The following is an 18,773-nucleotide window of genomic DNA, read 5'->3' on the forward strand; positions in this document are numbered from 1 at the left end:
TGGAATATTTATCAAGGAGCAAAAAGTCTGATCAATAGTTCGGGGTACTTTGCAATTATTAAACCTCTTTCTGAATTGATGGGTTGTTTTGAAGATTATCGTAAATGTCTTGTTCGTGTACCTCAAACATTGATTTTTCATATCAGTACATCGTCTGACAATAATTGTTTTTACTCAAAGGAGGGTACAAAATACAAAGTTTCTTTCAAATTCACAGACATTATTTGGCGTATGCGCCACATAAAGCTAAGAATTGATAAAGAAGCCAAACTTCGCAAAGAAGTGTTGACCAGTACAAATTATACAATGCATTTCCGTCACTGGTTGTATCAAAGCACAACTTTACCAGTTGGGACAACAGAATATACGTGGGATGTTCCTGTTTCTCATTCTAAAGTTAAGTATGCTATAATAGCTTTTCAAAAAGATGTTGTGGGAAAACTTGACAAACAAATGGGCAGATTTGATTTACTAAATGTTGAAAATGTGCAGTTGGAAATCAACAACTACTTACTGTATCCAAAGGATCGTTTGAACCTCAAGTATGCAGAAAATAAATGTGGTAATATTTTTGAAATGTTCAAAGCATTCCCTAAATCTTACTACAATCGATTAGAAGAAGATCCTGTCTGTGATTACATCACATTCCTAACGGATTTTCCAATGATCATTATTGACTGTTCTCATCAACCTGAAGTGATCAAAGATTCGTTGATAAATACAAAAATTCATTTCAATTTTCGAGATGATGGTTTTCCTGACAAAGGAATGGTACACCTACTTATGATTATGGATTGTAAGGCAGTTTACAATCCTCTAAACAACCAAGTTATCACATAGAATTGATGAATGAAGTTTTTTCGATATTTTATTTTTTCAAGATGGCATTTCAGATTTCATTGACTGAAACTTCTTCAATTTTTGATTTTGAATATGCGGATGGTATAAAGTTGAATGGACCTTATGAGGTCTGTTTGAAAAGTTTTGTGACTTATAACAACATACCCAACATATCGGAAGTGAATAACAATATAACTTTTGTGGATGTGGATAAGGATAATGAAATTCCTCTGGCTGAGTTTATAGAGATCCGAGACACAAACAATAATATTATCAATGCCAATGCTGAAAGTCTCACTTATGATCTTCCAAAAAAGATAAAAGGAGTATATCCCTTTACTGTACCCACTGGTACATATGAGATTCAAGATATTGTTAAATATATTGAAAATTTGGATAAAATTAAAAACAGTGGTACCTTCTTGAGGTTAAATAAGAACACATTCAAAATGGAAATCAAAAGTCCTTTGCATATTGATTTCAGACCTGCAAACTCAATTGGTCGAACATTGGGCTTTAGTCCTAGACTTTTGGCTCCCAATGAACTGCATCGTTCAGATTTACCTGTGCAGATTTTTACTGTGCACACCATCAAAGTTAAATGCAATTTGATTAAATGCAATGTTGATAATCTGAAGCGTAATGACAATACACTTTATGAATTTCCATTAAAAGTTGAAAGTGGTGAGAAAATCATTGAAAGGCCTATTACGTTGTGTTATTATCCTATAGTGAGACTAGATAGCATTTATCAGCTGCATTTGAGAGTTGTTGATCAAAATGATAGGTTGGTTGATTTTCAAGGTGAACAAATTGCAATTACTTTGGGTTTTCAACCAACTAGATGAAAATCGTTAAATAGAGGTCCATGAGCCTGTTGATATTCTAATTATAATGGATGATAAAACAATCAGAGATTATTTGGAATCTGGTAGAGCTCTGAAACAAAAGTTTGAAGAAATGAAATTTGGTAAACTAACCAAACGTATTCAGTTGGAAGAAAGGTTTAAACCAATTACAGAATCATTGCAAACTTTGAATGAAAATATGACAAAGTCTATACAAGTGCAGGGAGACAAAGGTATTCCTTTCATTTTGAATGACTTATTAAAACCAGGTAAAAATATTGATAAACACTTTGGTGTAAGAATTGAAAATAGAGGTTTATTTGTTGGTAATTCCCAATTAACAATCACACCTGATAACAATATTCTTTTGGAATCAGATCAAAGCTTGTATAAAGGTACTACTGGTCTTTGGGAATTACTCACTGCTGAAAATCCTCAACATTATGATGCTAGAGATTTGAGCAATTATGAACAAATTGTGTTACGTTCTTATGCTTATAGGCGTAAAAATGATAGACATAGCCCATACTATAAAGCTACAAATACTAACAAGTATAGAACCTTAATCAGGCCAATGCTAGTAAAGTACCACATTATTAAACAACAACAACAACAACAACCTCTGTCTGTAATAAAAGAAACTGAAACTGACGATGAAGATGATGAATTCTATGATACCTCATTTTATGAGGATGAAGATCTTAAAAAAGGTTCTGGATTGCATAAATTTAATACAGGGCAACCTGTGGAGTATGTTCATTGGAATACTGTTGATGAATTAGTTGAAAGACTGTGTCATTTGTGGGGTGAAATACAATCTGGCAACACAAATCCTATTTTACTCAATGAAATAGTCAACATTATTCAGGAATTCAAAGAACTTTGAAAAACGTTATATAGACTTATGAGCAGAAGAAAATTCATTATTTTAAAATGGATTATCGTTATCAAAGATATCTAAGATGCATGGAGGTAATGCCTGAGCCCGTAGGTACTTCTAGTCCTATTTACGGCAGAGGTATTATCAATTCTATGATTAATAATTTACCATTTGAAATGCATATGCCTGGCTACAATTATTTAGGTCCTGGTACCAAGCTTGAAAAGAGATTGAATGCAGGCAGCCAACCAACAAATAAACTTGATGAATTAGCTATGAATCACGATATAGCGTATTCAAAGTCTAAAAATTTGGATGATCGTCATGCTGCTGATTATGATTTACAAGAAGGAGCTTGGAAACGTGTGTTGGCAGATGATGCAGGGTTGGGAGAAAAAGCAGTAGCATGGTTAACAACTAATGCCATGAAAGCTAAAAGAGCTTTAGGTGCTGGCTTGCTAACAAAGTACCCTGTATCTCTGGAACCAGCAGAGTAAGAAAAACTTGCAGCAGCTGTACAGGCACAGAAAGGTGTTTCCTTAAAAGTTAGTACTATACGTACCAAAGAATCTGTGATGAGTGAGTCCTACTTACCACTAACAAAAAGTCAGATTGCAAATCTTAAAAAAGGTGGCAGTGGTAAGAAAACCATTAGATTATCAGCTGCTCAGGTTGAAAAGGTCAAGTCTGGAGGTTACCTTAAAACAATGCTTCAGTATGGTCCTGCAGCCATAGGTGCTGTTTCTGCTCTTGTTGATCTTTTCAAAAGTAAGGAAAAAGATGGCAAAGGTGTTTACATCAACAAGAAACCTAGAGGTTCAGGAGTTTACATTAATAAAAAACCAAAAAGTGGTGAAGGTGTTTACATTAATAAGAAACCTAAAGGTTCAGGTGTTTACATCAATAAAAAACCAAAAAGTGGTGAAGGTGTTTACATTAACAAGAAACCTAAAGGTAATGGTCTTTTGGATGAACTTCTAAAAAAAAAAAAGCTACTCCATTGAATAATTTGGAATTGACAGAGTATGCCATTCAATTAAAAATACCTTTCTTTAGAGGTGTATTCATGCGTGATAAGTTACCAACAAAAATTTTAAATAATGAATCTGCTATTGTGAATTTAGATTCAAGCTCTGGTCCAGGTACTCATTGGGTTGCATATGTGAAACGTGGTCAAAATGTAGAATATTATGACTCTTTTGGTGTTGCCCCACCAGCTGAACTACTTGTTTACTTTGGAAAGAAAGCCAAGGTAATTTATAATTATGAGCAAGATCAAAAATTAAGTCAAGTCATTTGTGGTCATTTGTGTTTGAAGTTTCTACATAAATACATATGATTTCAAAACTTTGATATTTGAAAAATGGATTTAGCTCTTGAATTGCACAAACCTGTGATTAAAAAATTTAAAACGCGCCAAATCATCACCAAAGGTATTGATCACATTTGGCAAGCTGATTTATTAATCATGACACAGTATAAAAAAGAAAATGATGGCTACACCAATATTCTGAATGTTATAGACTGTTTTAGCAAATATGCTTGGTGTATACCTCTGAAATCAAAGTCTGCCAAAGATGTTACTGAAGCATTTCGAAAAATACTCAAGGCCAAAAGACCTAATCGAAAACCTAAATTGCTGCATATTGATCGTGGTAAAGAATTTGTAAATTCTACTTTCAAAAAATTGTTGAAGGAATATAACATTACCATGTACCATACATTCACTGAGATCAAAGCAGCCATGGTAGAAAGATTTAACAGAACATTAAATGAGAAAATGAAGCTACATTTCGAAGTTAACCAAAATCATCATTGGATAAAAATTCTACCAAAGCTTGTTAACGAATATAATAAACACGACATACATAGATCTATAGGTATGACTCCTGCTTCTGTTACAACAAAAATAGAACCAGTAGTTTATCAACGTTTGTACGGGTTAAAAAAATTTAAATTACCAAAACCTACACTTAAAATAGGCGATCGTGTTCGAATAATTGCTTACAGATATACATTTGCAAATAAGTACTCGAGAAGATGGACAAAAGAAATTTTTATAATTGATAAGGTACACTATACAGTACCCATAACATATACCATAACAGCTTTGGATGGTGAAATAATCAGTGGAAAGTTTTACACTCAAGAGTTACAAAAAACAAAATTTTAACTATAAATAGAGGTATGGATGCTGCTACTGCTCATTATTAAAATGGGTTCGGTACAGATACCTTCTGTTCTACGTGCTGCTGTATTAGGATCTGTTGATAGAGAGATTCAGGAAAATGTGCTGCAAAAAATATTGAGATTCAAAAAATACTATGGCCAGATCTTCATATGTTCTACAAAACCAAATATTTTCAATTTGGACCAAAATGTGTTGACTTTCACCGATATAGGAGACTTACCAAAACCACTGCCACCAAATTCAGTGGTAATTCTGGAAAATATAGCTGCTTGTAAATCTCTTAAGCGTCTCATTAAACAACAGAATGTTTCCTGCATTTACTTGTGCAAAACGTACAGAGAATTACCTTCAGATCTAAGTTGGCCTCTCAATTATGCAGTTCTATTCCAACAGTCTGAAACTGATATTGCACAGTTTCATTCTGAACAAATTTTTGGTATGTCCTCTGCTTTATTTGCAGATCTGTGTGAATTTGTTTGGGATTCCCCTTCTTCAGAAAAAGATTATCTGGTAGTTGATATTTCCAAGTGGATATATATGAAAAATTTCAGGTTTTCGGTTAGGCTTCCTGCGCATGCGCAAATCATACCAAAAAAAGTATAAATACAACCACACTAACAGTTGGTCGTCATTACATCTCTAGCAACCATGGCGAACACATCTCGTTTTCGTGCTATCATCATGGCTATTGTAGAATTATTCTTGTTATGCGTACGACTCTTCAGACGTTCTCATAATATAGATATTCAAGAGCTGCATCCGTTCGATTGGGAAGCTGGTGGTGATTATTGTTGTCTGAAGCATTGTTTCAATACTGCTATGATTACTACTGTTGTTGATGGTCTAGCTTGTCGGGTGTGTGGTTCTTTTTGCATCTGCTACTGCAAATGTGTAACCTATATGGAGTGGCTTCATCGAAAGAAATTACAACAACGTCTCATTGAAGAAGAACTGAAGAGAAGATGTAAACACCCTGAATGCCCAAACTGCAAATGCTATCCCAAACATCTATAAAAGACACTACACTGGCTATTGTCCTTAATTCCAATATTCGATTTCGATTTTGATTCTGAAGCTGAAGATTAGCACTGTGTACCAAGTTATCCCCACCACAACAAAAAAAAAACCCTTTTCAGGGCTATAAATACAAGTACAATAACATCTGAAGCTCATTTATGATCATGGCTTTTGTACCGACAACACGTTGCAGTTCCTGCATGCCTCTGTATCAACCAAGTTCGTTACTACTTTTGTGTGGTAATAAAATTATTGATTGTATCGAGTCAGTAGAGGATATCAATTCTTTACATCTACCAAATACATTAAAAAGTCAACTGGAAGAGTTGGTTCCAGAAGTAAGTTCAGAATCAGACTGTCTGGGGTGTGGTAGCAGCTCGGAAGACAGTGATGATGGTGGTTGTTGTGGCGGTGGGGGTGGTATTGGTGGGGGTTATTTTGCATGCAATCTTTGTTATGCAGACAAACGTTCAGATTGTGACTGTTCAGTTTGCCCTCGTTGTCGTAGGAAAACACCAGAGTATAAGGTAGCCTGTGAAAACGGATACTGTAACAGGTGTGATTGCAAATGCTGTAAATTTTGCAAGTGGTGTAAGCGAAAATTCTGCACAATTTCCTATACTTGTGCTAGCGATTACTGTGTCTTATGCCACTACTGTCTCCCCCACCCTTGCAAATACCCAAAGGCCTAGTCATAAATACGAGTGTTTAGTCACTTACAAGTCATTCTTAATTAGTATGCCGAACTTAGTAGACCTAGCTTCAATGACTTCACTAGTGCAAATTGATTGTGCAGCTAGTCCTGTTAAAATAACCTACCATCCAATGGCTCTTCAACTGCAAGCTGCAGATAAAATAATCGACAACATCAACTCACCATTGAAAATATTACAACTACCACTGCCCAATATTATAATTGAGCACTTGGTAGAATTATACATCAAGTACCACGATGCAGGCTACTTCAGTATGGATGAAGAAGACTACGATTCCGATTAGTTCCGCAAATTACCCCCACCACTTTCAGAAATGTATAAATAGAGCTACACCAACATCTCCGAGTCATTATACATCTGACACTCATACACGATGGACGTCTCTATCAAAAACTTTAATGATGTCAACGAGAAGAAGCCCTTTGAAAAATTTACCAACTTTACCATTGGTACTACTTTCAACGTTAAAACGTTTTTCAAATGCAAAACTGTCTACGGACAATCGGTTGTTGTCGAGACAGATGAATATCTGTTTCACTTACCTTCTCGGTATACTCACCTATTCGATACAGATGAGAAGTTGCAGGCTTGGAAAGAAGAAAAAAATCTCCGCATCACTTACACCGATCTGCGCGGAAAATCAGTATTCTTAACGCTACACCAATCTTCTTAAGTTTATAAGTTTGTTAATTTTTATAATTGTAAAAATAAAAAAATGTAAAAAAAAATATAAAAATGAAAAATGTAAAAAAAATATAAAAAATAAAAAATGTAAAAAAAATATAAAAAATAAAAATGCAAAAAAAAAATTTGAAAAAAAAAAAAAAAAAAAAAAGTAGACGGGACACTTTGGGTTGGCGCCGGAAAGTCTAGGACCCCCAAAGTGACCCGCCTACTACTGAGGAATAAAGAAAAAGCTTTTTGTGCCGGTTTTTTTTTCGTATTTACAAAAAAGAAAAATTCACAATGACACACACCTAGGTACTCAAAATATCAAATAAAAAGACAGGGGAAAAAATGACTCCAAAGAGGTTTGGCTGAAAGCGTGTTTTCACTTAAAGCTACGTTTTGGAAATCACTGTTTTGAAAGATAAGTTACATTTTTTTTTAGAACGAGCTTATCATGCATTTAATAAGATTATAAACCCTAAGCTTCTACTTTTAAACGAAAGTTTAAACAAAAAGTTACGTGTTTTCCTTCTTGCTTCTTTTTTGCCAGCTTTAAATCTAGATACTTTTCGCAGTTACCATCATAAATTTAGCGACAAAGCTTTTTAAAATTCTTTTTATTAGCGTTATTTATAACGAGTAAGATTTAAATAATGAATTATTTTGCTTTAAAAACAGACTCGTGATTAATGATATTCGTTCGAGATTTAATGCCGGCAAATATAAACGCAAAAAAACCGATGATAGATGTGCTCTTTTTTTTTTTCGTAAAACATCACAGATCAAATGAAAAAAAAAACTCGAAGCGTTACCGTATAAACTAAATACACATCTATTTTTTTTGGTTCCAATGGTCGCATTTTAACGTAAATAAATAGCTTGGTACGAATGCTAAATCGCTCAAGATAAACGAGCCTAGATAAGAATAAAACAACAATGAAACGATTGAGAATCTCCGGATATGTGCAATAGAGTTTTATATGGAGCAGGATAAGAAGAAATAGTATAAGAAAAATTAAACTGCGAAAGAAATAAAGGCCGGCCCGGCACCGAAAACTCTTTAAATCCCATAGGAAGCTGCAACAAATTTATGACCCTTAATGGTGTCAGGTATTATGACTTATTACACACATTTCGTGAAAAACGTCGCTTTAAAAATACCGTCCCTAAAATAAATTTATATTACATAAATGGTGAAAATTTAAGCCTCATGAAAAGCTTTCATTTAGGTCGACTTAATTCTTTTTGTACGCTGCAAACTCCCGCATTCGATAATTTGCTTTTCTTCTCACGAAATAGGGCCCCATAATTATTCTACCACTTAACAAATATATAACACACCGAAATTCGGCGTGTGTTGTGTTTGAGTGCGGAATGTTAGTCAATTCCCAAAGGACGTGTACCTTAATTCGTTGCTATATACGTATACGATTTGCTTCATGTTTAGCTACCTAGCTTTTTCTTTCATACTTATCCACCCACAATATTCCGGCATTTTCGAAAAATTTGCCCTAAAATGTTATTTTCCGCCTACACGTGACGTGCTTATTAATGTTTGTATTTGCGTACAATAAAATTTGTTGTTTTTTTCCCCATCCGCAGGCCTATTATATAATCATTGTAGATAAATATTTTTTTCATTACCTATAGGTAACAATTTAAATAGGTACATAAAACACTTCTTCAATAAATTCGAAAAAAAAAAACACAATTCCCAAAAACCAGAAATGGTTGAAAAATCGGCGTACTTTTGCCAAAATATAATACCTATCTACTACTTGCTCAATGATAAACGCTATATTTTAATTAATTCACGATGTCAGTTCTAATAGCGCAATACTTTTTTATTGGGTAGAATATCATTTACATGCATACGATAATGTTTCGCATAAATATACCCAATTTGAAACAGAAAGTAATTCTTTGAATAAAAGTTTGAAACATATAGGCATTTGCGAAAACATAATAATGAGCATGTTACAGGAACTCCGAAATGACATAAAATTTTTACTTTTTGAATAGCGCATAACCAAGGGCGTAGCAAACAGATTTTATAAGGTAGTAGAATAGATCTTCAAAATGCCAACTGTAGAGGAGGGCGAAGCATAAGTTCGCACTCATTGAAAACTGTCACATCAGAGCCTACTGAAGTGATTTTGAGCGAATTTTTATATGCACACACCTAATTTCATCTTTCTCCTACATGTTCAACTGCTTCATTCATCATTTCAAGTTCTTAATTTTGCTAAAATTTGATTTTAACAAAAAGTTTCGATTAGTACTTTTGCCTCACTAGGTGGGGCGAAGGTACTATTCTTGTGAGGCAAAGATACCTACTATACAATCAAAAAATCTTTAAAAATGTATCTAGGTAATTTATTAATATGAAAGTCGTGATCTACAAATCGTTATCAACATTTTAAATCATCACAAACATAAAATTCGACCTTAGAATTAAAATCTGTACATTTTATTTGCGCCCAATGCCGAATGTGAGGCAAAAGTACTATCAAATTTATCATGCAGGTAATTTAAAGGTAACAATGAGCTTAACACTGTTTTTATTATGTAATTTTGCTAAAATAGTATTGGAAAACAGCATCAAATGTTAAAATTCATTGTTTTATATCATCTTATGGTGTAATTTTGATATGTACTACTTTTGCCTCACACCCTCATAGGACATTTGCCCCGGATAAATATGATGTAGAAATCTCGTAATTGAAGAAAATATATTGAATTTAGGCTAAAACAAAATATCAGAAGTTGTTACTTATCAAACCATGATTCAAAATCAGTTCTTGATATTTAAAATTCATCAAATATTTATACCTGTAATTGAAATTTTATTATGCACAAGTTTTTTTGAAAAAAATCAACATTTTTACTTTTTTTTGAATTTCTCAGCAGCATCTATAGCAAGAAGGCTGATTTTTTCTGGGAGTGTGGACAGTGTTGCCACACACAAAAACACAAAAATTACCAATGAAAATTGTTTTGCACAGGTTTTATCTGCGATAGTACTTTTGCCTCTTCGCGAACTTATGTCCCACCGTCCTATAACCCCAAAACGAAATATAAAATTAGCAACTTCAAAACCCAAAAACTTACTTAATTACCTAATTAGACCACTCTATGATCCGTGGCATAGCCAAAAAATTTCCAAGGAGGGGACAAAACCAGATTTTTAGCTAGAAAACAAAATCGAAATTCGAGGTAATTTTCTGATAAACTTTCAAAGTGTACGATTATTTTTATGCAAATGAAGGTAAAATTACATACCTACTGCTTGAGCGGAATAAAACGAATTTTTTTTTGAAGAAATGTCCATTTTTGTAGGTTTTGTTTTTACACGATAGTTCAAATAATTATAAGTCCAAAATAATGTAGGGGAATATAATTCAATCTTCAAGTGAATCGGTGAGAACAGAAAGGGACCAAGTCACAATTTCGGAAATTTTTTTTCACGGATATGTGGGTTTTGTTATACGGCGGATCGACTGGTGTCTAGTTCCTTAACTGGTGATGTCAGATTTCCGCAAAACTGCCGGGAAAGTGGTATTTGGGCGCAGAAAAAAGGCGGATGTGTATTGATGACTTTTTTGTTAAATTTTTTGAATTCCTTGAAAAATAACAAACATTTCCGAGACCATTTTTTGAAATTCAAGTTCATCTCTGTACTGAAAAAAGACGAAAAAATTAGCAACTTGGGTAAAAAGTTTTACACCTCACGGGGTTTTTGGTCAATTTAAACGAGATAGCAGTCGTGATGTACTTAGATGTAGAATCAAGCCCCATTCATGCCTGAGCAATTTCTAGAGAAATTTTGGCGATTGGGTGCAGAAAGGGTCGGTCTAAGTCCCATTTGTTTGAGCAGCAACAGCGCCGGCCCACGTAAATATTTTTTTTTGGAAACTGCGCTAAAAGTTGTGTCTTGAGGGTTCAAAATACGTAAAAAGTTTGAAATGCAATGCCCTTTCGAACTGTGAAATCAGTTTTGATCAAATAAGTACCATAGCTTTGGAGTAATGCGCTGCTGAAGTTAAGTACTTCGAGACAATGTGAAAATAACTGAAGCCCCCCACCCACCCTCTGAGGGACCTGGGAACAAACTGGCTGCAGGTTTCTTACTTATTGGGTGGGGACCAGTTGAGCGGGGAGGCGCAGGCGGGTCTACAGTTTCGTTTCATAGTGAACTGGTTACTTTGCGTTGCGGTACAACGAAAACGGGTTGTTATGTTCTAAGTTGATTCTTTGATGCAGTGTTACCATTGTACGCATATTTTCGTAATTATCAATCTTTTAGAAACTTTCTTTTGCAGTGTTGCTTTTATTCGTGAATCTCGTGTAAAGTCTTACTGTTTGTAATTGAAATAATTGAAATATTTTTAAAAAAATTTTTGTCTGCCCTGTTTGGAAAGTTTGTGATGCTTGCATCACGATTTATTTTGTACTTCTTTTGTTAGGTACATAAAATAGCAAAGCATCGAATTAAATCGTTGACCTAGTTCATTAGAGCAAATCGTTCAAAGGTTTGAATTTCCATTTTTACCCGAATTGTTGAATTTGTTACAGGAAATGGGATAGTATGGTTGCAAATACCGAGTCAAGAAAATGGCATGTACGATATTCAAGCATTATTAGACTGCACGCCTTCGGATCAAAATTGTACAATGCAAACTAGCTCGAAAGTAAAACTCGCAGGGTCCGTGCGAGATGTGATTATTCGACCGAGCAGTAATTACTATAGACCTGGGGAAACAAGTAAGCATTTTCAATTTCAAGTAGATTTTGCTACAAAAAAATATAGCACAACTTTTAGGCCATTAAAAGCTTCAAGTTACACTAAGATTTGTTAGCAAGATGGTGCGGGTGAACGAAGTTCAGCCCTAACTTTTAGTATGTACTGATCCCTTCTCAACTCCAGGGATGAGGGGATGCCACATAGAAATAAATATATCATCGATACTTTGAAGCTGTCATAATGTATCGATAAATATCATGATACTTTACGGCCCAAGAATTCCGTAACTTTTGGAGGAAAAAAGATCGAAAACAAATCCCAAAAATTTGAACCAGATAACTGCATCCCCTCCCCCCTCCTCCAACTAATTTAAATGAGGGCTTGTTCTTAAAAATTTCAAGGTGAGTAATTCGGAAAACTAGAATTTAACTCAAGCTCATAAACAAACTGCTAATTTGAAAAATTATCCATTTAGATGATCTAAGTACGTATATTTATACTGGTATTATGTTGGATTTATAATTTTCAAAATTGAGATCAAATTCACCAAGTCATTACCTACCTAAGCAAAACTCAATAAGCATTTAAAAATGGAACCCGCCTATCTCAAGAGTTTTAGCGTAAGCGACAAATCACCTATTCAAGTACCTAGATGCTCGTAGAAACTAGAAAGCCATTAAAATTCCATAATCGTAAATATGATAAAATTACTTTTCAATTTTGCAACACAAAGAATACATTAAAAAGTTAAATACTAACGCAATTTCCAATATTTAAGGAGAATTAACGATATCGAAACAGTACCTAGTGATCGCTCGCGGCATTATTACTCGAGTATAATGTTTATTCAGCATAGCGTAGAATTACGACCGAGTAAAATTTGTAATTCATGAACTGTTCTTATTGACTCGCTCATCTTGTCGAGTGAAAGAGCTATTTTAGAACTCTTTCACTCATACAATGGCTTATTATTAATTCTTCACATGAACCGTTCGTGCCCTTAATATCTTATCGCCTTTGTTTAGTATTTACTCGAATCTTCCATTTTTATTTTATTTGTTATCCTGCCGAACTTAATCAATAATCCGGTCAGATATCGGTTCATCATTTCTTCTCAGTTTCTTTTATTACAAACTTTCTACCATAGTCGAGGCAGCAGCTTTCTCATCTAAATGTCGCTCTTGTATTCTGCTTATATTTACCTTACAGTCGGAATACCTATTACCTAACTAACATTTCTCACTTTTTAGTTATAAACCAGCTGCGAACAGTGAATTAAAATCGATTCGAAACACAGGTGTAAAATTTGCAAAATTTTATTCCCTTCAAATCAAGTACTGCTTTTACGAGTAATATTCGACAATGGCGATATGATAATTATACAACCTTTCATCCATGTTCAGACGTTTCAATCAATGGCAAACATTCGATATAAATATTCATCTCATTTATAACTTTGTACATCATCTCTCGTTAGCAATGAACAATTTTGTTTTTCAGTTGTTTTTTGGATTTTATCAATCGATCAAACGCTGCGTGCACCGAAGTCATCGTTGGCTAAATTGTATATCAAAGACTCTAGAGGAATATCTCAAGCATTCTGGGAAGATATTCCATTGTTTCAAGGTAAGGAGTATAAACTCACACGGATACTCACTCATTCAATTTTTATTAGGCACTTAATTCAAGTTTCAAAGTAGCTATCGCAATTAGTACAATGGTAATTTTACCTAATAATACTTGAGTATTGGAGGGAACGGGTGGAGGAAGGGATAAAATGGACTAAGAAAATGATCATTTTTATGCCTACCCACGTCTGTGAAATGATGGTGAGAAGGAAACTCCCTAACAGATATGCTTATGGAGCCAAAACAACTACAAAAAGAAACTCATGTAACGTATTATCTAAATTAAAAGTGCATCAAAAAATTTCTCTTCTCAACCACCTACCTAATTTGAAGAAAAAAAAACCTAAAAAATCACATTTTCAATTAATAGGATCAAAAAGAATTTAAAAAAAAAAATCTCGGTGTCTCATCAGCATCCATTTTTGAAATAGTATACCCATTGCTCACTAGTTGAACATCAAAAACGAAAAAAAAAATATGTAAGTATAATTTAGGACTTTTTTTGAAAAAAATGTAGAGGAAGGGGGGAAATTAAAAGGGGTAGAATCGAAAAAATGAGCCAATATCGTAATTTAACGCCTTCACGTGAACAAAAATATTGATATTTCACTTCACTTTATTATTTTCGTTTGAATTTTGACTAAAATTGGGAACTTTTTTACCCCCAGAAGTCTTTCGAGATTCCATTTTAAATTAATGTTTGTCACAGACAGGACAAAAAAATATTTTACACTGTAATTCTTTCGAATTTTAAAGGTATAGCTTTCAATTTTTGTACTTATTGCAAAAGTTTAGCTTTTACCTTCCAAGTTCAAATTCAAGCTTATCCTCAAATTGTAAACTAATTTCAAATTTCCCAACTATTCTATTTAAAATACCGCAAACAAGTGTATTTTTTTGTGCTCCGAGTTTAACAAGCCTCGAGATATTAACAGCATTCAAATTTTTGACAATTTCTCAAAAAATCATACATATGTGAAAATGTTGAGACCTAGCCCCCCCCCCCCGATGCGAGAAGGAAATTATAATGGTTGCATCAGAAGACTATCGAGAGAAAAAACGTGAACAAATTGAGCGAAATCGAGGAACCTAACTTTATATTTTCCTGTTCGAGTTAATACGGAAGAACTTTTAAATATAGCAATGCGTATTCACGGCAAACTGGGTAGGCAACTTATTTTCCATCGTTCCTTTTGGAATACATAATATTGTATTTACCTACTGCAAACTGGTTAGGCAACTTATTTCACATCATCTTTTTGAAAGGATCGAACTTTTTAGACTTTTCGAATACAACAAATACTCTGAAATAACTGAGCTAAGCTCGAGTGCGAGTTCAAAGTGTCCTTATATACGTACAAATCTAATCTAACAATGATTCAGACTCAATACTCCCAAGAAAAAAACCAGCCCTTCGGCGAAGTAGTCGCATCAAGATCAGCAGGACTAATAAACGATTCAACTTTTTTAATTCTCGATACCTTTATTCGCATTTAATAAGAAAATAATTTCTTTTTTTTTCGTTCGGTGCTTGTTGTAAAGACATATAAGTCAATAGAGTAATCGTTTGAGAAAAGTTTGAGCAAACCGATGTACACTGAAAATTCGCTTTACAATACCGTGTCCCGCATGTACTAATACTTAGGAAAACTCGAAGTAAAAAGTTCTCAGTAAAGAAAAAAACAAAAGTTTGAAACTTTTCCAAGTTTCTTTTCAATTTGTCATACTTGAAGCGAAAGGCCTCACAAAGGTATCATTAATGCTACATGATACAATTACTTCATAAATTCTCAAGGCTGGTTCGAAAGATTACTGCTCGACAACTTTTTAATTAAAGTTGTATCTTTGATCTTCGAGCATTAGTCGAAGATATCTGAAAAGATGGGAAATTTGCACAAAATTCTACATCTCTCATTTACTCAACTTGAATTTTGGATATCGGAAACCCGAACGAAAATTAAACAGCAGGACACCTGCGTAAGAAAAATTGCGGTTCCTTCACTTTCGTACAAAACTTACAAAAGTGATCAATTTTTCCATGGGCAATCATACTCGTAGTTTACAAAAACCACAACCAACTAGCCTTTAACCAACAATTACTACAAATTGCCGATACGAAACGTTTTACCCATTTCAAAATACGCATCTCAACTACGAGTATTAGCTCATTAAAAATAAATCACGATTTGCAGGAACAAAAGAATTCAAAATGCCCATTTCGGAAAGAGCGCCTCTAGGAAAATGGACTATACAGGTGCAAACAGAAGGAAACGTATATTACAGTGAACTGAACGTGTCTTTGGCTCGGGGTAGTAATCAACCGCCGAACCGTGAACAAGTGGTCACGGAAAAACATTTCGTTGAGTTACACTTCAGCAATGAAATGAGAAGAAAATACAAACCTGGATTACCGTTGATGGGAAAGGTTCGTGACATTTTTATTTAAACGTTTCAACACGGAGAAAAAAATCATCTCCATAGCCATTTAATTATAACCATCGAGATTCTGGGTAGTTATAGAATAAATATTTATTCTACCAACATCGCGTATCTTTTATAATCAAAAGACCTTCCTTTAGAGGTACACATTTATACGTTTTCATGCAAATACCAATTCGTTTCGGTCAAACTAAATCACGTTAAATATTTTAGGTAGAAGCGGTAAGCTCCGAAGAAGAAGTTCGTGTTAGGGTAAAAGTTATTGATGATCAGTTTACCGTTTTATACAGCCAAGATATCGACATGAACGGAAGGGAAGGTACATTTTTCGTTCCAGCTGTTATTACGAATACCGAAGAAATTACTGTTCAGGTAAACGATTCAATTAATTCCTCTATATACGTATTGCTCTCGCTTTATTCATAGCAAAAATATCCGCACACTCGTACATATGTATGTACTTTTACGAAAAAACAGGTTAACTGCACATTCTCAATGTACAGTAGATATACATTTATGTAAATGAAAGAAATGAGAAAAAAACACCTCTCAAACACGGAACATTATTTTGGTAACCAATCACGAAACTCGAAAGTGATTTGAAATCCATTGAATTCGTCATTTTACCACGAGTAAATTACGCGATACAGGAAAAGCAACTATGATCGATTCCGAATGACAGAAAATAATTGAATTCTCCTTTCGAAATGGAATTCGAATGTAACACGCTTTTTATTTATTGTCAGTACCAAAAAAACAAATCCCATTATTTTGGGCCATTCAAAACTAACAAAATCAAAACAATAACAAATCTATATTCATTTGAAACCTTATTTTCTCTTCATACATTTAGTTTTTCATTTTTTTTTTTTTTTTACAATTTTCCTGCTTTTTTCTTTTCTTTTTTTTACGTTTTTGTGTCATTTATTTTCCAAATACAGGCGGAATTGATATCACTGGGCGGAAAAGACGTTGACAGCCAGTACGTCCTCGCTAAAGAAACTCTACACAAATGGAAGTCCGAATCAAACTGCTATCTTTTAATTAAAGATTTACACACTGATTTAAAGGTAGGTAAACATTTCCTACTTTAGATTGATGAAGTGAGCAGATATATTTTAATGTCCGTCAACGTACTTATTAGAAGTAGTCTAGTGAATGGGAGAGGAATAGGTACATTTTGGGTTCAGGAAAATGCACAGATATTGTCATTTGTTCACTTAAAAAATAGGGCAATGGCAACACAAAGAAGATTGCCTAATGTAAAAGTCTTTTGCGACATTTTTCATCGAAAAAAAATCAAACATACAAAGGAGCATTATTGGTACCATACCTATTGATGATAGGCAACCATCAGTAAACAAAAGCACATGTACGTAAGTTTCATTTTTCCAAAAAAAAAATAAAATAATAAATAAAATCAGTTGAAGGTAGTTCAGTAGAAGAGTCTTTTCAGAAACAAAAAAAGAGGCCACAGTTTCCAATCACTAACATAAGTAGGTATAATTTTTTGGCAAAAATAAAAAAATAGAAAACCTGAAGCAAAAAAGTTTTTTGTTGTTATAGATTTAAATTTGAAGACTCGCTAATCTTCGAGAAGATGCCTAAAACAAGACAGCTCGTTTAAGAATAATTTTTTGACAGTTTTTGGATTTTGTACATTTTTTAAAATTTAAATTAAAAAAAATTGTCATAGGTAATTTGATATTAAGAAATTTTTTTTTTTTGCATTTCGTTTCTGGAAATTTTATTCAAGTTCATAAAAACTCGTTCGGTAAAATTGAGGTTTCCTTGATTTTTTGCGGTGAAAGTTTTTCGAAAACCTAAACTTTTTCATAACAATAAAATCGGAATCCCAAGACAAAGTCTCAAAAGTCAAATTTTTTACTATTAAACATTTTAAATCCTTCTACACTAAACCGCCAAAACTGATATTATTTTCAAACCCCACCTTTTATCCAAACTTTGCGTCGACAAAATTATTTATAGCTAGTTACAAAAATTTTTCTCGCAAATAATATCGGCTTATTAATTATATTTTACCTTTTTTTTTTGTTTTTTTTCTTAGCCTAGCATAGATGCAGAAGTGACAGTCCTAACATCTTGTCCATGTAGCGGTGATATGCATTACGTCGTAACGACTGAAGGAAGAATGATTTCATGGGGAGAGCTAACGTTATCGAACCAAACAAATGTTCCAATCAATCTTGATAGCATAATGCAGGGTGTCAATATTTACGAATTTAATATTTCGTAAGTACCAATCTATACATTTTTTTTATCTGTACTCATCCATTCACTTTTCCTACGACTTATGTACAAGCGAATAAAATCGCAAATCAAACAATATTGCAATTTTTTCCATTTCGAGAAAAAAATTCACTCGTCATTACATATTTTAAACAAAACGAAAAACGAAAATCTCATTAAAAATTGATACCGATGAAAAACGTTTATTATTCGTATAAATTTCGAATCTTAAATTCAGCGAACTGACAGAGAAATATCAATTCCAGGGGAGAAAATCTTCATAAAAAAATATTTATGCAAATTTACGCGTTTAATAAAACTTTTGAAATATTTTTATATTGAAATTTGAATCTTTGGTATCTATTTATATTTTTTATTCGACTAACAAATTCTTCAAATGAAGAATAATATACCAACGCCCCTTTCATTTTGAAAACAGTCAGCATATATATTTCGAAAAATATTTTATTCATCGAAATATCGAAGGTATACTCGTAATATGTACTACATGGGTAGAAGGGTAGGTAAGGTACGTAAACGTACTACGTATA

The 18,773-nt window shown here is 33.5% G+C and overlaps 2 protein-coding genes across 2 annotated transcripts in view; one reads left to right on the plus strand and one right to left on the minus strand.

Annotated features, from left to right (window-relative positions):
• The window catches only part of LOC135839178 (agrin), a 200,655-nt gene that overhangs the window by 130,791 nt on the left and 51,091 nt on the right, over nucleotides 1-18,773 (minus strand). The gene's annotated exons all lie outside the window — the stretch shown is intronic.
• LOC135839174 (C3 and PZP-like alpha-2-macroglobulin domain-containing protein 8) overlaps nucleotides 1-18,773 on the plus strand; it is a 94,344-nt gene that overhangs the window by 61,070 nt on the left and 14,501 nt on the right. Inside the window, exons 4-9 of the mRNA XM_065355083.1 lie at nucleotides 11,737-11,925; nucleotides 13,406-13,531; nucleotides 15,726-15,958; nucleotides 16,186-16,344; nucleotides 16,914-17,042; nucleotides 18,041-18,225. Coding sequence (XP_065211155.1) covers nucleotides 11,737-11,925; nucleotides 13,406-13,531; nucleotides 15,726-15,958; nucleotides 16,186-16,344; nucleotides 16,914-17,042; nucleotides 18,041-18,225 — 1,021 coding nt within the window. The remainder of the gene's footprint in view (nucleotides 1-11,736; nucleotides 11,926-13,405; nucleotides 13,532-15,725; nucleotides 15,959-16,185; nucleotides 16,345-16,913; nucleotides 17,043-18,040; nucleotides 18,226-18,773) is intronic.

This window comes from Planococcus citri, chromosome 3 (genome assembly GCF_950023065.1).
Source record: "Planococcus citri chromosome 3, ihPlaCitr1.1, whole genome shotgun sequence".
NCBI classification, from domain to species: Eukaryota; Metazoa; Arthropoda; class Insecta; order Hemiptera; family Pseudococcidae; genus Planococcus; species Planococcus citri.